Source organism: Cervus canadensis, chromosome 2 (genome assembly GCF_019320065.1).
Source record: "Cervus canadensis isolate Bull #8, Minnesota chromosome 2, ASM1932006v1, whole genome shotgun sequence".
Taxonomy (NCBI): domain Eukaryota; kingdom Metazoa; phylum Chordata; class Mammalia; order Artiodactyla; family Cervidae; genus Cervus; species Cervus canadensis.
In genome coordinates this window covers 33,775,952-33,800,191 of record NC_057387.1, presented here as the reverse complement: position 1 = coordinate 33,800,191, position 24,240 = coordinate 33,775,952, and the positions used below count along the sequence as shown (strand labels likewise).

General features: G+C 41.9%; 1 protein-coding gene across 1 annotated transcript in view; it reads right to left on the bottom strand.

Annotated features, from left to right (window-relative positions):
- Positions 1-12,685, bottom strand: part of LOC122436608 (calcium-binding mitochondrial carrier protein SCaMC-1) — a 62,051-nt gene extending 49,366 nt beyond the window's left edge. The window contains exon 1 of the mRNA XM_043460477.1: positions 12,281-12,685. Within this exon, the coding sequence (XP_043316412.1) occupies positions 12,281-12,463 (183 nt within the window). The 5' untranslated portion in view covers positions 12,464-12,685. The remainder of the gene's footprint in view (positions 1-12,280) is intronic.
- Positions 12,686-24,240: the final 11,555 nt, after the last annotated feature.

Genomic DNA, 24,240 nt, shown 5'->3' with positions numbered 1-24,240 from the left:
AATGGAGTAACCATCATAGTCAACAAAAGAGTCCAAAGGCAGTACTTGGATGCAATCTCAAAAATGCCAGAATGATCTCTATTCGTTTCCAAGGCAAATCATTCAATATCACAGTAATCCAAGTCTATGCCCTGACCAGTAATGCTGAAGAAGCTGACATTGAACAGTTCTATGAAGACCTAGAAGATCTTCTAGAATTAAGATCCAAAAAAGATGTCCTTTTCATTATAGGGGACTGGAATGCAAAAGTAGGAGTCAAGAAACACCTGGAGTAACAGGCAAATTTGGCCTTGGAGTATAGAATGAAGGAGGGCAAAGGCTAATAGAGTTCTGCCAAGAGAACACACTGGTCATAGCAAACACCCTCTGCCAACAACACAAGAGAAGACTCTACACATGCACATCACCAGATGGTCAACACAAAATCAGATAGATTTCAAATCTATCAGATAGATAGATTCATTGCAGCCAAAGATGGAGAAGCTCTATACAGTCAGCAAAAACACCAGGAGCTGACTGTGGCTGTGGCTCAAATCATGAACACCTTATTGCCAAATTCAGGCGTAAATTGATGAAAGTAGGGAAAACCATTAGACCATTCAGGTATGACATAAATCAAATCCCTAACAGTTACACAGTGGAAGTGAGAAATAGATTTAAGGGACTAGATCTGACAGTGTGCCTGATGAACTATGGATGGAGGTTCGTGGCATTGTACAGGAGACAGAGCAAGACCATCCCCAAGAAAAAGAAATGCAAAAAAGCAAAATGGCTGTCTGAGGAGGCCTTACATAGCTGTGAAAAAAGAAAGGCAAAAACAAAGGAGAAAAGGAAAGATATACCCATCTGAATGCAGAGTTTCAAAGAATAACAAGGAGAGATAAGAAAGCCTTCCTCAGTGATCAGTGCAAAGAAATAGAGGAAAACAACAGAATGGGAAAAACTAGAGATCTCTTCAAGAAAATTAGAGATACCAAGGGAACATTCCATGCAAAGATAGGGACAATAAAGGACAGAAATGGTACGGACCTAACAGAAGCTAAAGACATTAAGAAGAGGTGGCAAGAATACATGGAAGAACTGTACAAAAAAGATCTTCATGACCCAGAATCATGATGGTGTGATCACTCACATAGAGCCAGACATCCTGAAATGTGAAGTCAAGTGGGCCTTAGGAAGCATCACTACAAACAAAGCTAATGGAGGTGATGGAATTCCATGTGAGCTATTTCAAATCCTAAAAGATGATGCTGTGAAAGCGCTGCACTCAATATGCCAGCAAATTTGGAAAACTCAGCAGTGGCCACAGGACTGGAAAAGGTCAGTTTTCATTCCAATCCCTAAGAAAGGCAATGCCAAAGAATGCTCAAACTACCACACATTTGCACTCATCTCACACGCTAGTAAAATAATGCTCAAAATTCTCCAAGCCAGGCTTCAACAATATGTGAACCTGAACTTCCAGATGTTCAGAAAGCTGGTTTTAGAAAAGACAGAGAAACCAGAGATCAAACTGCCAACATCCGCTGGATCATCAAAAAAGCAAGAGAGTTCCAGAAAAACATCTATTTCTGCTTTATTGACTAAGCCAAAGCCTTTCACTGTGTGGATCACGGTAAGCTGTGGAAAATTCCGAAAGCCTTTCACTGTGTGGATCACAGTAGGCTGTGGAAAATTCTGAAAGAGATGAGAATACCAGACCACCTGACCTGCCTCTTGCGAAATCTGTATGCAGGTAAAGAGGCAACAGTTAGAACTGGACATGGAACAAATAGGACTGGTTCCAAATAGGAAAAGGAGTATGTCAAGGCTGTATATTGTCACCGTGCTTACTTAACTTATATGCAGAGTACATTATGAGAAACACTGGGCTGGAGGAAGCACAAGCTGGAATCAAGATTGTTGGGAGAAATATCCATAACCTCAGGTATGCAGATGACACCACCCTTATGGCAGAAAGCAAAGAAGAACTAAAGAGCCTCTTGATGGAAGTGAAACAGGAGAGTGAAAAAGTTGGCTTAAAGCTCAACATTTAGAAAACAAAGATCATGGCATCTGGTCCCATCACTTCATGGGAAATAGATGGAGAAACAGTGAAAACAGTGACAAACCTTATTTTGGGGGGCTCCAAAATCACTGCAGATGGTGACTGCAGCCATGAAATTAAAAGACACTTACTCCTTGGAAGAAAAGTTATGACCAACCTAGACAGCACATTAAAAAGCAGAGACATTACTTTGCCAACAAAGGTCCATCTAGTCAAGGCTATGGTTTTTCCAGTAGTCATGTAGGGATGTGAGAGTTGGACTATAAAGAAAGCTGAGAGCCGAAGAATTGATGCTTTTGAACTGTGGTGTTGGAGAAGACTCTTGAGAGTCCCTTGGACTGCAAGGAGATCCAACCCGTGAATCCTAAAGGAAATCAGTCCTAAATGTTCATTGGAAGGACTGATGTTGATGCTGAAACTCCAATACTTTGGCCACCTGATGCGAAGAGCTGACTCATTTGAAAAGACCCTGATGCTGGGAAAGACTGAAGGCAAGAGGAGAAGGGGACAACAGAGGATGAGATGGTTGGATGGCATCACCGACTCAATGGACATGAGTTTGAGTAAACTCCCGGAGTTAGTGATGGACAGGGAGGCCTGGTGTGCTGTAGTCCATAGGGTCGCTAAGCGTGAGACACGACTGAGTAACTGAACTGAACTGATGTGATACTGCAGAGTCTGCTGGAGTTTTGATAAGTAAGCCCTCATCAGTCACAAAAAGCCTTTTTATATGGCTCACACCATCTATTACCAAGAACAACAGTATGGAAAAAATTTTGTTTTGATAAAGAAGTAATGTGTTTCAAAGACTGAACTCGTTTATGGCATAATCTAGAATTTCTTATGAAAAGTTAGTTTATTCCTAATAAATAAATAAAAGTCACACTTGAAAATCTAAGTACAAGAGAAACTTTAAAAAAGCATGAAGGGGAATAGGTTTAAAAAGAAAAACACAACTTAAAAATCCAAGTGAAATTTACAGAGAGAATATTTTGCACTGGGCTTGGTCTATAGACAACATCCAGTCCAGGCCTCTGATGTTACAAATGAAGAAATCAAGACACAGTGCCTGGCATATAAAACATGCTCAAAATACAACTGACCAATGACTGAATGGGTGACTAAAATATAGACTTCCAAAGTTCACACAGCTTATTAGAAGAAGAGTTTTACCAAATCTTAACAGAACTCAACTGACAATTTTTTGAGCATGAAGTGCCTATTTTTCAAATGAATTTGCCAATCTTTACCTCTTGTGGATCTCCCAGTCTTCTGAGTTAAACATCCAAAGAGAAAATATAATTGGAAAACAATAATTATACTCAATAATAACTTCCAAACAGAAATTACTTGGAAATACACTGGTAGAAATGCATGAGCCATCACATACTGAGAAGGATCCTCTAACCTAGGTTGCTGGGGGAAAGATCTGCAAAGCAAACAATGCCCAAGCTCATTTTTAAAAGTCTGATGATTAAAGCAAATTATAAGGACATATTAGCTTGGGTGAGACCCCAAGACTACAAGCCATTCAGACTGATTTCCCTCCTTCAAAATCCAATATTAGAGAAGTTTCAACTACCACACAACTCTCAAAACACACACACAGTGATTATGCCAGTTCTCTAAAGAGGGGAGGGAGCATTCTTGGGATTGATGCTCATAGGCTACTAATAACAGGTGAGTACCTTGAACAAGGTGACTCCAAAAACCAGTTTGCATCCAATATCTTGAGAACAATTTGAATTCAGAAGCCCGAGTTCATCTCTAGTTAGTTATTTTGTCTCAGGACTTGCCTTGATGTGTTTTTCCTTCCCTGGATACTTTTGGAACACTTAGTAATGATTGGTTATTGTATTCCTCACTATATTCCTAAATTATCATATTAGAGCCAAGGGGAAAACTGAGAAAAATGCTAGAGAAGACTATTAGTAACATTGTTAGTCTTCCTACAGTAAGGTTGGTAATTGACCTGAAAACTACAGTGGCAACCCAGATCAAGTCTCAGTTCAGTTCAGTTCAGTCGCTCAGTCGTGTCTGACTCATTGCAACCCCATGAATCGCAGCACGCCAGGCCTCCCTGTCCATCACAAACTCCTGGAGTTTACTCAAACTCATGCCCATCGAGCCGGTGATGCCATCCAGCCATCTCATCCTCTGTCGTCCTCTTCTCCTCCTGCCCCCAATCCCTCCCAGCATCAAGGTCTTTTCCAACGAGTCAACTCTTCGCATGAGATGGCCAAAGTATTGGAGTTTCAGCTTCAGCATCAGTCCTTCCAATGAACACCTAGGACTTAACTCCTTCAGGATGGACTGGTTGGATCTCCTTGCAGATCAAGTTTAGGAACCTGTAAATTTGACTGTAGACTTCTCTGCCCAAGGTTCCTCCAGAACTCTCAGCCCCAACATCTCTCTGATCACAGCCCCTCTGAAGCCCACCTTCCGTCCATCCTGAATGACCCCTACACCCTGGAGGCCTTCCTGAAGCTCAAAGATGTCCCGGGTCCCGTCTTCACTAGGTGAGAAAACAGTTTTTCATAGGAGGCATCCATCTGGGATGTCTCTGGCGGGAGAAGTGCCTCGAGTGATCCACGCTGTGACCCCTGTGCGTCTCGAGGTGGATGTGAAAGGCAAGATGGCGATCTCTGCCCACCGCAGGCAGAGTTGGAAGAGACCTGAAGTAGCAGCTCTCTCTCTGCTACCAAAGCCAAGGCCCTTCTGCCAGGTACGGAACAGGAAGGCGACCGTGCAGGCAACGGCTCCAGAGCAGAGGCACACGGTGCGCGCGGCCTTGGGGGCCAGGTCGCCGAGTTCCCGCCTCACTCCCTGATCATCCAATCAGAAAGCCTGTTTCCACCTCACTCCAGGAAGAGTCTTTTCTCCAGAAGCTTCCTGAAAGACTTCTGCACAGGTCTGTCTCTAAAGCTAGAACTCCTTTTTAGAGAAAAGTGGGTAGGGGAATTTTGAGACATGGACTGTGGAGTCGTAATGACTAGCGGTGTTGGTCCAACTTTTCTTTTTTTTAAGTTGTTCAGTTACACCTTTCTAAGACTTCTTCTAAGGTTAATGAACTTGGGAATCATTGTAATGATGCTTGGAGCCTGAATGAAAATCTGCCAGTGTGGGCCTTTCCTTCTGTGATCACCCCCGCACCCCTAGGCCAGGTCATTATCTTCACTGGGTTTCTGCAGTGGCTCCAGAACAAACATGAAATTCTTTGAGCTGCTTCCCTTCTAGCTCTTGGTAATCCTCTCAGCTGTAAGAGTCCTAGGCCTCTTATGATTCTAAGTCTCTCCCAAGAAAGTTACAGTAAGAGTTTGTGCCTGTGAATACATGGCAGACAACTTAAGTTTTAAAATTGTCCATAACTTCAGAGGCCAGTTGAACACAACTGTTAGATCAGTTAGCTGTGAACATGGATACAAGAATACCTTCATATGCTACACAGTCTGCCCCGTTTTCCCTCCACCTATGAATAAAAGAATTACTACTAAATGGTGCCACGATTTGAGGAAAAATTAAAAAATCTGTAAAAATCTGTATTAAAAAAGTCATGATCTTCCTTTTTTCATTTTATTGCCTTATTCATTCTATATCTAGATTTTTTGTTTGTTTGTTTTTGGTCCTATACTATTACAAAGTCTTCCAAGCCTAAATTGAATCAAAATAAGAACTTCCAGCTAAAATTGCTGACTCTTCATCAGTTTATTTTTCTGATTTCCATTTCAGTAAATTAAAATTCAGAGTATTTCTTTTCCTGTTTGATGGTCTGAAATTTTTTTCCTCAGAGTATCTCAGATGATATCCAAATATTAATATCCTTTTAGAATGTTCTAATGTGGCCTTCGATGAAAAACGAGGAGGAGGAAGGGCAGGAGGAGGAAGAGGAGAGGGAGGAGGAGAGGGGAAGGGGGAAAGGGAGGAGGGATATTCTAAGAAAAAAGAAAAAGCAGACAGGATTACTAGATTCTTATGGGAATATTAATAATAACTACTGTATTTCTTTGTTTCTCATACTACCTTCTACAAACAATTCCTGAGTCCTAGAAGAACCTAATGTGAATTTTCTCTCTTCTAAAACACTAATTTCATAATGAGGCAATTTGGAAACATGTAAAAGCAGGGTCATTCAGAAGAAGAAACTGTAGTGCATTCACCTCTGTCCTATGTGTCAGGCACTGTGCCTGCAGCATGCTCAGTCATGTCCGACTCTGGGACCCCATGGTGTGATCCCATGGACTGTAGCCCACCAAGCTCCTCTATCCACAGGATTTCCCAGGCAAGAGTACTGGAGTGGGTTGCCATTTCCTCCTCCAGGAGATCTTCCTAAAACCAGGGATCAAACCTGAGTCTCTCATGTGTTCTGTATTGCAGATGGGTTCTTTACCACTGTGCCACTTGGGAAGCCCAACTTCACCTCTGGTTAATTCTTTGTCCCAGGACTTGTCTTGATGTCTTTTCCTTTCCCTGGATACTTTTGGAACACATAGTAATGATTAATTATTGTATTTCTTAAAATATTCCTAAATTATCATATTCCTTATACCTATTTTCTACATTCTACACTCTTATATTTCACAATCTTTCCATCTAGGCTTGAAGGAACTTAAATAGAAATCTGCTCTCTTCTACATGCTTCTACATCACAAAAGCTTGGCAATATGGAGAAGAGATCAAGTCAGATGGAATTTATAGAGATTTCACTTCAATTGAGTATTTGCGATAGATGCAAATTATCTTGAAACGTTTCCCTTGAAGAGTCACCCCATAGTTCTCATTTCTAGATCCTCAAATGAATTATCTCCCCAGGCTGTAACATTATACAGACCCTTGATGTATGCCTCTGAAATTCTCCTCCATAAAGACTGACCATGTAATCCTAAGTATTTGATTGGCTGCTGTGACCCAGGCTTGTTTGCCTCCACACCCTCTCTTCCTCCATCTGCTTTCCACACTGCCACCAGCATGCTCTTCCTAAATCATAAATCTGCTTGTGTCTCCTCTTGCTTAAAACCTCCCAAGTGTCCCCATCACTCATATGATAAAAATCCAAACCATCCAGCAGGTCCTCAATGCCTCATTTCATGATCTGATGCTTGCCTGGCCCAGATATGACACTATTCCTCAAGAAGACCGATGGGTCACTCAGTGGAAAGTCAGTTATATTGGGTGCCACCTGTCATGGAAGGGACAATGTGTCTTCCTGGAAGAAGGAAGGTAGGGGTTTCCCCTTCCTGCCCACAGCAGTTCAGATGGCACCACTGTCTGGGTGTTGGTGAAATGCCTAATCCACAAGCATGAAATCGCTACCTAACACAGCAACTGACCAGGGGATCCCTTCACAGTGCAAGAGGTGTAGAAGTGGGCCCAAGACCATGGGATCCACACCATCTGGAAGCAGCCAACTTCACAGAATGCTGGAATGGCCTACTGAAAGCAGAGTCAAGTCAACCCCTAGGAGACAATTATTTGGCAAAACTGGGCTGCCACCTTACGAGATGCAGTATGTACACTGAATCGGAGACCTACCACGTGGCTCTGTGCCCCCTAAAGGAAGAATACCTGAGTCCAGGAACTAAGAGGGGGAAGCAGCAGCAGTTCCACTTTCTTTCACTCCCAGTGACTCGCTGGGGACTTTTTGCTTCCTGTCCCCACAGCTCTGGGCTCTGCTGGGTTAGCTTCTGGTCCCCAAACAGGATAGCTATACTCTTGTCAGGGAACACAATAAGGATCCCATTGAATTACAAGCTATAACTTCCATCTGGACGTTTGGATCTTGTGTTCAGGGATAACAGACATGAAAAGAAGTCAGCCTCTGAAATAGGTGTAACTTGGCCTTGATCAGCAGGAGGCAGGGCTGCTTCTACACCACAGAGACAGAGAGGAATATTTATGGAATTCAGATGACCCACGTGGACACCAGGAATGCCACTGAATACTCCCTGGCCCACTTAGGACTGTGAATGGGCACAGGCAACCACAGTGGCCTGAGAAGCTCAGGCCCCACAGGAAGGAAAGTTCGAGTCATACCACCAGCAAAGTTACAAAGATCTGCAGTTTCCAGCTGAGTGAGAGTGGTGTTTAAAAGAGACAGTCAGGAAGAGAAATCAGGAGTGGCAGCTGTGACCAAGTGAAGCAATGGGGACTGTATCTTGTCCCACTATCCTCCCCGAGGAAGAGAGGCCAAGAACAGTGAGGTGCGCTCCCCAAACCTAGGCTAAGAAGCAGCTCCGTGGGGGCCAAGGAGTGGCCTGTGGACACCATGTCAGAATGCCTACAAGGGAACCTGCTATAGAAGCAAAGATGACTGCCAGCCTACCTGCCACACCTGTGGACCTCTGGACCCACTGAGTCACGCCAAGGCCCCCTGGGCTGTTCCACCCGATGACTAGCACAGAAGGGGCAGCCAGCACAGGGCTCTCCTAACAGATTACCTTTCCTCAGCCATTCTCCTTAGCCTAGCTGAGACTTTGTAAGAACCATTCTTGGGTCTGAAGTTCCTCCTAAACCTCCTCCTTTCTTGCACTCTTCTAACAGGGATTAAACTTGCATCATGGTCTGCAGACTCCCCTCAGCTCACCCCGTCTCCTCTCCCTTACCCTTCTTCTGCACACCCAATCCCATCTTGGTTTCCGCTCCAGGGAAGACCAGAAGTGACGCAGTTGCAGTTGGCATCACGGTTAGCCCAAGACAAGAGGTGGGAACATGGGGCTTGGGAACTGGCTCATTCACCACCCAGAAGGCAAAGAGCCCTGAGTGGAATGTGGGGCAAGGATGATGCCCTGTACAAGGTGGGAGCCCAAATACTGAAGATTTTCCTGCAGTGACCTGGGAAACAACCTGTTTGTGGGAAACAGCCTGGTCAGTGCAATGATTCAAGCATTTGCCAAATATAGGGGGAACCAGGCTACAAGGATAGGCAAGAAATCATAAAGATAAAAGAAGCAATTCACCAAGAAGATATAACAATGCTAAATCTGAATTCACCAGTAGTACAGTCCACTATATAGTCTAGTTTTAAAATATAAAAGGGGAAAACTAACAAAATTATAAAGTTGGCAAAGCTACAATTATAGAGATTCTGACACTTCTTTTTAATAGTGACTATAATAACAGTATTAGATAATTTAAAGCCTATAATTAGTTGATTGTTTATTAGGTACCAGGTATTATTCTAAGTATTTAACATATTTTAATTCATTTATACTTCACAATAACTCTATGAAATAAGTACTGATATCACCTCTGTCAAAGATATGGAAACTGAGGCTAGAAGAGATTTTAAAATTTGCCTCAAAGTTATCAAGTAAGTAGCACAATCGCAATTTAAACCCAGATAGGTTGGCTAGACTTTTCTTACAAGTTCATCTATGTGTGTTAAAAGATGTTTATCTGGCAAAACTATGGAAACAAAAGATCAGTGGCTGGGGTGGGAATGAATAGGCAGAGCACAGAGGACTTTTAGGGCAGTAATAGCACTCTATATGATATTATAATAATGAATACATGTCATTATACATTTGTCCAAACCCATAGAATATACAATACCAAGAGTGAACCCTAAAGTAAGCTATGAACTTAAAGTGATAATGATGTGTCAATGTAGGTTCATCCTTGGTAAAAAAAAAAAAAAAAAAAAGTACCATTCTGTTAAAAGGTGTTGTCAGTGGGGAAGGCTTATGTATGTGATGTCCAGGGGCAGAGGGTGTATGGGAAATCTCTGTACCTTCCTCTCAATTTTGTTGAAAACGAAAAACTGCTCTAAAAAATACTTTTATATATTTATCTTATCCTATACAGCATTTCTGGGCATCTTACAACAGGAGAACTTTTGGTTTTCTGTCCTACATATGCTGGAAATAAGACCATTAACAACTGCTTTGCAGTTGAATTTTTAATTGGTTAATTTTTTTAACTGGTTAATTTTTAATAACCAACTTTTAATCATTTCAAGTGGGCCACTGCCTTGTTTAGGGTATTTCAAATCACAAGCCTTAAATCTCTTTCTATCACTATGCTTAGATCATGAGACACGATCCTCATCTTCAGGATGTTTGGTATTAGAGGAGGACACAGTCAATAAATAAAAATACCTTTTGGAGAGACCAGTAATGAACTTGTGGTCTGGAAAAGCTCATCCCAGAGAGATGATATTTAATTTTTTTAAAAAATCCTCTATTTCTTCCTAATCATAAAAATAATAATGTATGATCATTTTTAAAAGCTGAAATAATACAAAAATTATGAAGAAGAAAGTAAAAAGGTAATTTAACTCTGACCATCCAAAAGCAATCATTATTAAACTTTTATTGAAGAATCAAAAAAGAATACTGAGAATAGTTAATATCTGGCATGAACACAGACAGTTATAGTATGTATATGTGTATATGTGTAAAATATATTTTGAAGTGAAGTCGCTCAGTTGTGTCCGACTCTTTGCTACCCTGTGGAGTATAGCCCACACAGGCTCCTCTGTCCACGGGATTTTCCAGGCAAGAATACTGGAGTGGGTTGCCATTTATGTATAAGATACATATTTTAGGTATGTGACAAATACATGCCATCCTGTTCTATATGTTTGCATACACATAGTTTTATACAACTTATTTTATAATATATTCTTATATAAATTTTAGAAAACTGAAGACATTTTTTATTCCTGAGTTCTCTCTTTTTCTTAATCAGTCTTGCCAGAGGTTTATGTATTTTATTCATACTTTCAAAGAACCAACAAAGAAAGCATATATTTTGAAATTTAAAGCACACATTTAAATAATTCATGGGTCAGGAATGAAATCATATTGGATGTTAGAAACTGGGAGCTAAGTTACAACAAAAATACAAACTTACGGGATGAGACGAAAGAAGTGATCAAAGGGATATTGTAGCTCAAAATGGGCTTTGCTGGTGGCTCAGATGGTAAAGAATCTGCCTGCAATGCAGGAGACCCAGGTTCAATCCCTGGGTCAGGAAGATTCCCTGGAGAAGGGAATAGCAACCCACTCTTGTATTCTTGCTTGGAGAATTCCATGGACAGAGGAGCCTAGGGGGCTACAGTCCATGGGGTCGCAAAGAGTCAGTTAATGAATCAAACATTCAACTCAAGAAATCAGAAAAGGGGCAAATGAGTAAACCTAAAGAAAGCAGAAAGGAAGAAACAAAAGCTAGTGGAAGAAAATTTAAAAACAGAGACAATCAGCAAAAAATACCAAAGTTGGTTCTTTCAGTGTATGAATAGTATAGACGGGGGTTGGGGCGGGGGCGGGGACAGGGAGAAGGACTGGCAAGAAAAAAAGATTTGGTGAGATTGAAGGTGGGGGAAGAAAAAAACAACTACAGATACAGTCAGAACTTTTTTAAAACTGTAAGTAAATATAAGTACTATGAACCTTGACAAAATGGGCAGTTTCCTAAAAGTTGTAGTTAGTAAATCTGACTCAAGAAGAAATAGCCACTTGAAGAGGCCTGTAACTACTACAGGCATGGAATGAGTAGCTTAAAATACAACTACTATAAAACGGTTGTTCGCTCTCAGAACGTATTCACTTTCCCTCTCGCAATAGAGAATGCCGGTGTCCTCTTATGTTTCAGAGGGGCTGGAGCGGTTCCAAGTATCTCCGCCCTGCTGATAGGAGCTGCTCTGGGGACACAATTATGACTCAGAGAAGCCGAAATTGCTCAGACGACGGGCCAACCCTTTAGGTCAACTTGTGGACTTTGGGTATTAAGAATGTCTTAAACAATGGAATGTTGCCTCTCCTCAACGGGAAGTTTTGGGGGGGGGGGGTGTAAATACGATGGGTTTTCAAACAGTTCTAAAACAGCAAACTATCTGATTTAAGAAAGCAGCTTCGAAGAAAGATACAAAATGTGAGCCTTTTTACACAATTTGGGACCACTGAAGTTTGAGAGCTTAAAAAAAAAAAAAAAACCACCAAAAAAAATTCATTAAATGTTTACAGAGGCTGAGAGCTACAAAAAGGGGGTGGGGGTACCAAAAGTACTGGGTACACGATTTTGAACTGTTAAGAGCGAGCTAGAGCATCCGCCGCACTCATTTTTCTGCAAAAACACTAGTAGCCTTTCAGATCTCGACGAGCATCCGTTCTAGAGTACCTGGCCGCCTCTAGTCCGGCCTCTTCCTGCAGAGCCGCGGGCCGCCGCCCTAGTCCTGGGGCGCCCAGAGTCCCCGCAGCCCTCCCGGCCCTCGGGCCGCGCCCCGCAGCGACCCACCTCCTCGGCGTCCTGGCCCAGGGGGATGCCCAAGCTTTTGAGTCCCTCCTGCAGCTCGCTGATGTCCACCACGCCGTCCCCGTTACGGTCCAGTTTCTGAAAGAGGGTCTCGTAGCGCGTCGGCGGCTCCGCGTCCTGGCAGGCCGCCGTGGGCAGCACGAAGCGCCGCAGCCAGCGCAGCATGATACCGGAGGCGCTGGCCCGTTCAGCCGAGGGAGCTCAGGGGGGCCGAGGCCTGGCGGCTGAGGGACTGCCACTTGCAGTCCGACGAGCCGAGCCCCTTCGAGCCGCCGCGGCGCACAGGGAGTGGCCGCTCTCGCTGCTGCTCTGGGAGGAGCTCGCCGGCGCCGGCCTCCTGGAGAAGCGCGGGGGACGGGCCAGGCGCAGCCCGGGACGGGCAGGAAGTGCAAAGGCTGCGGGGTGGGGCCCGGAGGGGCACTGGGACCTGGGCGTGAGCGCTGCTCCTTCTGAGTGGAGCTGTCGGAGGCGCGGGGCGAGAGGGGAGCCCCAGAGACTGTGGGATTCTGCGTCAGCGTGTTAACAAGGGGCGGGGCAGGGGGGGGGTGTGTGTCGGGGTGCGGGGTGGGGCGGCAGGCTGTCGCTCAGGTTCCTTCACTTCAAGCCTGCCCTCCCTTTCGGCTTGTAGCCCTGGTGAACTGCTCAGAAATAGTTCTCTCAGCAGGGAAATTGGACCTTCTCCGGCTTTGTTTCGCACACATCTCTTTTTTTTTTTTTCCTGCAACTCCACAGATCCAGTCTCTGAATCTGTTTTCCATTCACAGAAATGAGAGAGTTGGCTGGGTGCACACCTGGGATGGGAATTAAGCTTTAAAATGCAGAGGAGTTAAATCTGAAAGCAATTGAAAAACTGAAAAGGAACACCTAAAATGAATACAGTGTTGTATAATTGTAGCTCAATAAAAGTGGGCGTGTGGGGGTGGAGGAGACCGTTTCGCAGAAAAAGTCAGCGTCCATCCAGGTGGATGGGGCTACTTCAGTCTACAGCTTAGTGTGATCTGCCCGAGGAGTTTTAGAATCTTAGCACATATCAGAAAAACTTCAGGCCGCTCCTCCTCAAGACGGATGTTGCTACAAGGCTTGGGATTACTGCCCAGGAAATTCAGAACTCTTACTGCATAACATGGGATAAGCGAAGGAACAGTGGACTTAGCAGAGAAAATACCAGGCAGGGTCCTAATCTTTCAGCTGTGTAAACTCGGAGATGTGGCATAACCTCCCTGGGTGGCCTCTCATCAGTAAAACGAGAGTATGAGTATCTGCCTCTTAACAGGGTTGTATACTGTGTGAAAGATCCTAATACTCTCAAGTACCAATCAGGTGAAATATTAATTGCAGTAATGCTCTGTTCATCCACAGCTGCTTATAAAAACTATCACTGGGTTCCTATTATCTGAGGAGATACAGATCTGTACTTGTAAATAAGGATCTGCCCACATCTTTTGAATTATTAAACAAAGACTAGTTCCAGCTAATTAGTCCAGACTAATTACTAAACAAAACCCAGAAACTCAGGCCTTGAATTTACTTCCCCTCATACTATTTTGTATATTTAAGACATATGCAAATCTAGAGTTTGTAAACTGAGGGCTGCCTGTTTAGTTACAATCATCTTGAAACCCATTTATTTGCTTTTTTTTTTTTCTCCTCCCAAGTTCCAGTTTTGTTAAGAATTATCCTCTCCCTTTGGAAAAGTCCTCAAACATCATCAAATTTTCTATCCATCCTTGTAAAATCTCTTTTAATCCCTACTATGAACACTGTGTACTTAAAGAGAAGCTCCTTGAAATGGTCATCTCAGACTCTAATTTTTTTTTCTTTTCCTTCTTCTTTTTCTTTCTTTTTTTCTTTTTTTCGTAAATAGAGGAATTACTTGTCAACATTTTGACTGACAGAGAAAAACAAATACCATACATTAATGCATATATATGGAATCTCAAAAGATAGAACCAATCATCCTACATGCAGGACAGCAAAGGAGACACAGACATAAAGAACAGACTTTTGGACACAGTGGGAGAAGGAGAGGGCGGGATGATTGGAGAGAACAGCATTGAAACATATACATTGCTATGTGTAAAGCAGATAGCCAGCGGGCATTTGATGTGTGATGCAGGGAACACAAAGCCAGTGCTCTGTGGCAACCTGGAGGGATGGGGTGGGGAGGGACGAGGGAGTGGGGTTCAGGAGGGAGGGAACACGTGGATGCCTATGGCTGACTCATGTTCAGGTATACCAGAGGTCATCACAATGTACTGGAGTAATTGTCCTCCAATTAAAATAAATAATTTAAAATATTTAACTGACAAACTTATGTTTGCACAAAACTTGAACAAGAATATTCATAGCTGTTTTCTTCATAATTACCAAAACCCATAAATAAGCAAAATGTTCTTAAGTGGGTGAATGTTAGATAAGCAACCTATGTTGCATTCATACAATGGAATACTACTCAGCAATAAAAAGGAACTGATGCATGCAGCCATACATTACATGACATCCTAGAAAAGGGAAAACTATAGTGACAGAAAGCAGATCAGTGGTTGTCAGGTGTTGAGGAGCTGGGGGGAGTGATGGAACTGTTCTATGTTTTGATTACAGTGGTGTTTACACAACTGTATGAGCTTGTTAAAATGCACAGCACTATGTACTAAAATGGTTTAATTTTACTCTGTGGAAACATACTACAATAAATCTGATTTTTTAAAATAAGTAAAATGGATTAATAACTTTTAGCTCAAAAGATCAGTGTGAAAGATCAAAATAGCTCAGGAAGTACATGAACTTCAAGACTTGTTACACAAAAGTGTGCTGCAGACCAATGGCATCAGTATCACTTGAAAGCTGATTAGGTATGCAGAATCTCAGCATGTCCATTTCCGACACCACCCCAGTTCAGTTAAGTCGCTAGTCCTGTCCAACTCTTTGTGACCCCATGGACTAGAGCACACCAGGCCTCCCTGTCCATCACCAACTCCCAGAGTTACTCAAACTCATGTCCATTGAGTTGGTGATGCCATCCAACCATCTCATCCTCTGTTGTCCCCTTCTCCCCCTGCTTTCAATCTTTCCCAGCATCAGGGTCTTTTCGACAGTCTTCACATCAGATGGACAAAGTATTGGAGCTAAGGCTTCAACATCAGTCCTTCCAATGAATATTCAGGACTGATTTCCTTTAGGATTCATGGGTTGGATCTCCTTGCAGTCCAAGGGACTCTCAAGAGTCTTCTCCAACACCACAGTTCAAAAGCATCAATTCTTCGGCCCTCAGCTTTCTTTATAGTCCAACTCTCACATCCCTACATGACTACTGGAAAAACCATAGCCTTGACTAGATGGACATTGGTTGGCAAAGTAATGTCTCTGCTTTTTAATATGCTATCTATGTTGGTTATAACTTTTCTTCAAAGGAGTAAGCATCTTTTAATTTCATGGCTGCAGTCACCATCTACAGTGATTTTTGGAGCCCCAAAAAATAAACTCAGTCACTATTTCCATTGTTTCCCCATCTATTTGCCATGAAGTGATGGGACCAGATACCATGATGTTAGTTTTCTGAATGTTGAGCTTTAAGCCAACTTTTTCACTCTCCTCTTTCACTTCCATCAAGAGGCTCTTTAGTTCTTCTTCACTTTCTGCCATTACTGTGGAGTCATCTGCATATCTGAGATTACTGATATCTCTCCCAGCAATCTTGACTCCAGCCTGTGCTTCATCCAGTCCAGAATTTCTCATGATATACTCTCCATATAATTTAAATGAGCAGGGTGACGATATACAGCCTTGATGTACTCCTTTCCCGATTTGGAACCAGTCTGTTGTTCCATGTCCAGTTCTAACTGTTGCTTCTTGACCACATACAGATATCTCAAGAGGCAGGTCAGGTGTTCTGATATTCCCATCTCCTTAAAAATTTTCCACCGTTTGTTGTGATCCACATAGTCAAAGGCTTTGGCATAGTCAATAAAGCAGAAGTAGATGTTTTTCTGGAACTCTCTTGCATTTTTGATGATCCAACGGATGTTGGCAATTTGATCTCTGGTTCCTCTGCCTTTTCTAAAACCAGCTTGAACATCTGGAAGTTGCCCCGGTCTACTAAATAAGAGTTGCATTTACATCAGAGCCCCAGGTCATCTTTCACATGTTAAAGTTTGAAAATCTCTGCTAGTATAAAGTTGTTCTGGGGGAGGAGCCCAAATGGCAGATAAATAGGACGGGGAGACCACTTTCTCCCCTACAAATTCACCAAAAGAACAATTGACCACAGAGCAAACTTCACAAAACAACTTCTGATTGCTAGCTGAGGACATCAGGCACCCAAAAAAGCAGCCCATTGTCTTCGAAAGGAGGTAGGACAAAATATAAAAGATAAAAAGAGAGACAAAAGAGCTGGGACGGAGACCCGTTCCAGGAAGGGAGTCGTAATAGAGGAAGTTTCCAAACACCAGGAAACCCTCGCACTGGCGGGTCTGGGGGAAGTTTTCAAATCTCGGAGGGCAACCTAACTGGGAGGAAAAATAAATAAAACCCACAGATTACGTGCCTAAAAGCAACTCCCAGCAAAAAAGTACCCCAGACGACCACATCAGCCACCAGCAAGTGGGGGCGGAACGGAGAGGAGCGGGAGGCATTGCTTAGGGTAAGAACCAGGCCTGAGTGCCCTGAGGGCAATCGGAGGGAGATTTTGTGAGATTCCAACTTAAACTGTTGGATAGCAGGAGAGAGAGAGAAAATTAACCAGCCCGAACACACTGCCGGCCGTTCGCAGAACAAAGGGTCTGAGCAAGTCCAGAGAAGAGCTAGCCAGCTGCGGACGGCCCATCCCCGCCGGAGGCAGGAGGCAGGGGGGAGGGGAAAGGGGCAAACTCGGCCCCAAAGACGGTATTCCCTACCACACTGCAAACAGGCCTCCAGTTTCTAACCAAAGACTTCCTGAGATTCTGGATGGCCGACATCCGCTGGGAGGGTCACGGCTAAACTCAAGGCGCATGCACCTGACAGGCGCTGGCGGAAACTGAGGCTGGGGCCGCGGAGGGGAGAAGGCGCGCCGCACCTGGGGAGAGTGTGCCCATCAAGCTCCTGGCTGCCTGAGATGCTCGGGCTGCGGAAGGCACAAAACGCAGGCGCAACCGAGTCTACGCTGTTGTGGAGTACCTGAAAACTGGAACCGCACGCAACACAGGGCCCGCTCCATATAGAGCAGCCGGGAGCCTGAGCAGCTGTAGATGGGGAAAGCAGCGCCCCTCCCTCGCCACAGCACGACTGAACTAGTGAACCTAAACAAGAGACCACCTCCGCCCGCCTGTGTCAGGGCGGAAATTAGGCACTGAAGAGACTGGCAAACAGAAGCTAAATAAACAAAGGGAACCGCTTCAGAAGGGATCAGTGCAACAGATTAAAATCCCTGTAGGTAACACCGACTACACCGGAAGGGGCCTATAGATATCGAGAAGTGAAAGCTGGAACGAGGAGTTATCTGAAACTGAACTGAACCCACACTGACCGCATCAGCTCCAGAGAAATTCCTAGATATATTTTTACCTTTTTTTTTTTAATTAAAAAAATTTTTTTTCTTTTCTTTTTCATTTTTTCTCATTTATCTTCTTTTAAAATTCCCTATTACACCCCCATTACTCCTTAACTTTAATTTTCATATATTTTTATGATTTTTTTAATTAGGAAAAAATTTTTTTTCTTGTTTTTTTTTCTTTTTCTCTTATTTTCCTTTAAAGTCCTCTATTACTCCTCTACTACTCCTTAATTTTCATTTTCATTTCACTATAACCTTGCAAAAAAAAAAAAGAGAGAAGCCCTATTTTTAAACCAAGCTTCATATATATTTCTAAAATTTTTTGTTTTTGTTTTAATATTGTATTTTTAAGAGTCTAACCTCTACTCTAAATTTTTAATCTTTGTTTTTCAATATGTGATATAAATTTTGGACATTTAAGAAGCCAATATTCAGGTCCCATTTTTACTCAGGAGTGTGTTGATTACTCTCTCCCACTTTTGACTCTCCGTTTTCTCCCTCAGATCACCTCTATTTCCTCCCCCTCTCTTCTCTTCCCAATCCAATTCTGTGAATCTTTGTGGGTGTCTGGGCTACGGAGAACATTTTGGGAACAGAGAACTGTGTAGATCTGTCTCTCTCCTCTTGAGTCCCCCTTTTTCTCCTCCTGCTCATCTATATCTCCCTCCTCCCTCTCCTCTTTTCCATGTAACTCTGTGAACCTCTCTGGGTGTCCCTCACGGTGGAGAATCTTTTCACCATTAACCTAGAAGTTTTATTATCAGTGCTGTAGAGTTGGAGAAGTCTTGAGGCTACTGGAAGAATAAGGCTGAAATCCAGAGGCAGGAGACTTAAGCCGGAAACCTGAGAACACCAGAAAACTCCTGACTACACGGAACATTAAGTAATAAGAGACCATCCAAAAGCCTCCATACCTACACTGAAACCAACCACCACCCAAGAGCCAGTAAGTTCCAGAGCAAGACATACCACACAAATTCTCCAGCAACGCAGGAACATAGCCCTTAGCATCAACATACAGCCTGCCCAAAGTCACACCTAACACATAGACCCATCTCAAAACTCATTACTGGGCACTCCATTGCACTCCAGAGAGAAGAAATCCAGTTCCATGCACCAGAACACCGACACAAGCTTCCCTAACCAGGAAACCTTGACAAGCCAATCGTCTAACCCCACCCACTGGGTAAATCCTCCACAATAAAAAGGAACCGCAGACCTCCAGAATACAGAAAGCCCACTCCAGACACAGCAATCTAAACAAGATGAAAAGGCAGAGAAATACCCAACAGCTAAAGGAACATGAAAAATGCCCACCAAGTCAAACAAAAGAGGAGGAGATAGGGAATCTACCTGAAAAAGAATTTAGAATAATGATAATAAAAATATCCAAAATCATGAAAACAAAATGGAGTTACAGATAAATAGCCTGGAGACAAAGATTAAGAAGATGCAAGAAATGTTTAATAAAGACCTAGAAGAAATAAAAAAGAGTCAATTAAAAATGAATAATGCAATAAATGAAATCAAAAACACTCTGGAGGGAACCAACAGTAGAATAACTGAGACAGAAGATAGGACAAGTGAGGTAGAAGATAAAATGGTGGAAATAAATGAAGCAGAGAGGAAAAAACAAAAAAGAATCAAAAGAAATGAGGACAACCTCAGGGACCTCTGGGACAATGTGAAACACCCCAACATTCGAATCATAGGAGTCCCAGAAGAAGAAGACAAAAAGAAAGGCCATGAGAAAATACTTGAGGAGATAATAGCTGAAAACTTCCCTAAAATGGGGAAGGAAACAGTAACACAAGTCCACGAAACCCAGAGAATCGCAAACAGGATAAACTCAAGGCGAAACACCCCAAGACACATATTAATCAAATTAACAAAGATCAAACACAAAGAACAAATATTAAAAGCAGCAAGGGAGAAACAACAAATAACACACAAAGGGATTCCCATAAGGATAATAGCTGATCTATCAATAGAAACCCTTCAGGCCAGAAGGGAATGGCAGGACATACTTCAAGTAATGAAAGAGAATAACCTACAACCTAGATGACTGTACCCAGCAAGGATCTCATTCAGATATGAAGGAGAATTCAAAAGCTTTACAGACAAGCAAAAGCTGAGAGAATTCAGCACCACCAAACCAGCTCTTCAACAAATGCTAAAGGATCTTCTCTAGACAGGAAATGCAGAAAGGTTGTATAAACGTGAACCCAAAACAACAAAGTAAATGGCAACGGGACCACACCTATCAATAATTACCTTAAATGTAAATGGGTTGAATGCCCCAACCAAAAGACAAAGATTGGCTGAATGGATACAAAAACAAGACCCCCTACATATGCTGTCTACAAGAGACCCACCTCAAAACAAGAGACACATACAGACTAAAAGTGAAGGGCTGGAAAAAAATATTTCATGCAAACGGAGACCAAAAGAAAGCAGGAGTCGCAATACTCATATCAGATAAAATAGACTTTCAAATACAGGCTGTGAAAAGAGACAAAGAAGGACACTACATAATGATCAAAGGATCAATCCAAGAAGAAGATATAACAATTATAAATATATATGCACCCAACATAGGAGCACCGCAATATGTACGGCAAACGCTAAGGAGTATGAAAGAGGAAATTAATAGTAACACAATAATAGTGGGAGACTTTAATACCCCACTCACAACTATGGATAGATCAACTAAACAGAAAATTAACAAGCAAACACAAACTTTAAATGACACAATGGACCAGCTAGACCTAATTGATATCTATAGGACATTTCACCCAAAAACAATCAACTTCACCTTTTTCTCAAGTGCACACGGAACCTTCTCCAGAATAGATCACATCCTGGGCCATAAATCTAGTCTTGGTAAATTCAAAAAAATTGAAATCATTCCAGTCATCTTTTCTGACCACAGTACAGTAAGATTATATCTCAATTACAGGAAAAACATTGTTAAAAATTCAAACATGGAGGCTAAATAACACGCTTCTGAATAACCAAAAAATCATAGAAGAAATCAAAAAAGAAATCAAAATATGCATAGAAATGAATGAAAATGAAAACAAAACAACCCAAAACCTATGGGACACTGTAAAAGCAGTGCTAGGGGGAAGGTTCATAGCATTACAGGCTTACCTCAAGAAACAAGAAAAAAGTCAAATAAATAACCTAACTCTACACCTAAAGCAACTAGAAAAGGAAGAAATGAAGAACCCCAGGGTTAGTAGAAGGAAAGAAATCTTAAAAATTAGGGCAGAAATAAATGCAAAAGAAACTAAAGAGACCATAGCAAAAATCAACAAAGCTAAAAGCTGGTTTTTTGAAAAAAATAAACAAAATTGACAAACCATTAGCCGACTCATTCAAGACACAAAGGGAGAAGAATCAAATTAACAAAATTAGAGATGAAAATGGAGAGATCACAACAGACAACACTGAAATACAAAGGATCATAAGAGACTACTACCAGCAGCTCTATGCCAATAAAATGGACAACTTGGAAGAAATGCACAAATTCTTAGAAAAGTATACCTTTCCAAAACTGAACCAGAAAGAAATAGAAGATCTTAACAGACCCATCACCAGCAAGGAAATCGAAACTGTAATCAGAAATCTTCCAGCAAACAAAAGCCCAGGACCAGATGGCTTCACAGCTGAATTCTACCAAAAATTTAGAGAAGAGCTAACACCTATCTTACTTAAACTCTTCCAGAAAATTGCAGAAGAAGGTAAACTTCCAAACTCATTCTATGAGGCCACCATCACCCTAATTCCATAACCAGACAAAGATGCCACAAAGGAAAACTATAGGCCAATATCACTGATGAACATAGATGCAAAAATCCTTAACAAAATTCTAGCAAAAGGAATCCAACAACATATTAAAAAAAATCATACACCATGACCAAGTGGGCTTTATCCCAGGAATGCAAGGATTCTTTAATATCCGCAAATCAATCAATGTAATACACCACATTAACAAATTGAAAGATAAAAACCATATGATTATCTCAATAGATGCAGAGAAAGCCTTTGACAAAATTCAACACTCATTTATGATTAAAACTCTCCAAAAGCAGGAATAGAAGGAACATACCTCAACATAATAAAAGCTAAAAGCTATATATGACAAACCCACAGCAAGCATCACCCTCAATGGTGAAAAATTGAAAGCATTTCCCCTGAAATCAGGAACAAGACAAGGGTGCCCACTCTCACCACTACTATTCAACATAGTGTTGGAAGTTTTGGCCACAGCAATCAGAGCAGAAAAAAGAAGTAAAAGGAATCCAGATAGGAAAAGAAGAAGTGAAACTCTCGCTGTTTGCAGATGACATGATCCTCTACATAGAAAACCCTAAAGACTCTACCAGAAAAATACTAGAGCTAATCAATGAATATAGTAAAGTTGCAGGATATAAAATTAACACACAGAAATCCCTTGCATTCCTATATACTAACAATGAGAAAACAGAAAGAGAAATTAAGGAAACAATACCATTCACCATTGCAACAAAAAGAATAAAATACTTAGGAGTATATCTACCTAAGAAACAAAAGACCTATACATAGAAAACTATAAAACACTGATGAAAGAAATCAAAGAGGACACAAACAGATGGGAGGAGACAAACATACCCGTGTTCATGGATTGGAAGATCACATTGCAAAATGGCTATACTATCCAAAGCAATCTATAGAATCAATGCAATCCCTATCAAGCTACCAATGGTATTTTTCACAGAACTAGACCAAAGAATTTCACAATTTGTATGGAAATACAAAAAACCTCGAATAGCCAAAGTATCTTGAGAAAGAAGAATGGAACTGGAGGAATCAACCTGCCTGACTTCAGACTCTACTACAAAGCCACAGTCATCAAGACAGTGTGGTACTGGCACAAAGACAGAAATATAGACCAATGGAACAGAATAGAAAGCCCAGAGATAAATCCACGAACCTATGGACACCTTATCTTTGACAAAGGAGGCAAGGATATACAATGGAAAAAAGACAACCTCCTTAACAAGTGGTGCTGGGAAAACTGGTCAACCACTTGTAAAAGAATGAAACTAGAACACTTTCTAACACCACACACAAAAATAAACTCAAAAATGGATTAAAGATCTAAATGTAAGACCAGAGACTATAAAACTCCTAGAGGAGAACATAGGCAAAACACTCTCCGACATAAATCACAGCAAGATCCTCTATGACCCACCTCCCAGAATATTGGAAATAAAAGCAAAACTAAACAAATGGGACCTAATGAAACTTAAAAGCTTTTGCACAACAAAGGAAACTATAAGCAAGGTGAAAAGACAGCCTTCAGAATGGGAGAAAATAATAGCAATGAAGCAACAGACAAAGGATTAATCTCAAAAATATACAACAACTCCTGCACTCAGTTCAAGGAAAACAAATGACCCAATCAAAAATATGGCAAAAGGACTAAACAGACATTTCTCCAAAGAAGACATAACAGATGGCTAACAAACACATGAAAAGATGCTCAACATCACTCATTATTAGAGAAATGCAAATCAAAACCACAATGAGGTACCATTATACGCCAGTCAGGATGGCTGCTATCCAAAAGTCTACAAGCAATAAATGCTGGAGAGGGTGTGGAGAAAAGGGAACCTCTTACACTGTTGGTGGGAATGCAAACTAGTACAGCCACTATGGAGAACAGTGTGGAGATTTCTTAAAAAACTGGAAATAGAACTGCCATATGACCCAGCAATCCCACTCTGGGCATACACACTGAGGAAACCAGATCTGAAAGAGACACGTGCACCCCAGTGTTCATCGCAGCACTGTTTATAATAGCCAGGACATGGAAGCAACCTAGATGCCCATCAGCAGATGAATGGATAAGGAAGCTCTGGTACATATACACCATGGAATATTACTCAGCCGTTAAAAAGAATTCATTTGAATCAGTCCTAATGAGATGGATGAAACTGGAGCCGATTATACCATGAGTGAAGTAAGCCAAGAAAGATAAAGAACGATTACAGCATTACTAACACATATATTATGAATTTAGAAAGATGGTAACGGGAACAACTCTATATTGCCAAAACAGAAAAAGAAACACAGAAGTAAAACAGACTTTTTTGAACTCTGTGGGAGAAGGTGAGGGTGGGATGTTTCAAAAGAACAGCATGTATACTATCTATGGTGAAACAGATCACCAGCCCAGGTGGGATGCATGAGACAAGTGCTCGGGCCTGGTGCACTGGAAGACCCAGAGGAATCGGGTGGAGAGGGAGGTGGGAGGGGGGATCGGGATGGGGAATACGTGTAACTCTATGGCTGATTCATATCAATGTATGACAAAACCCACTGAAATGTTGTGAAGTAACTAGCCTCCAACTAATTTAAAAAA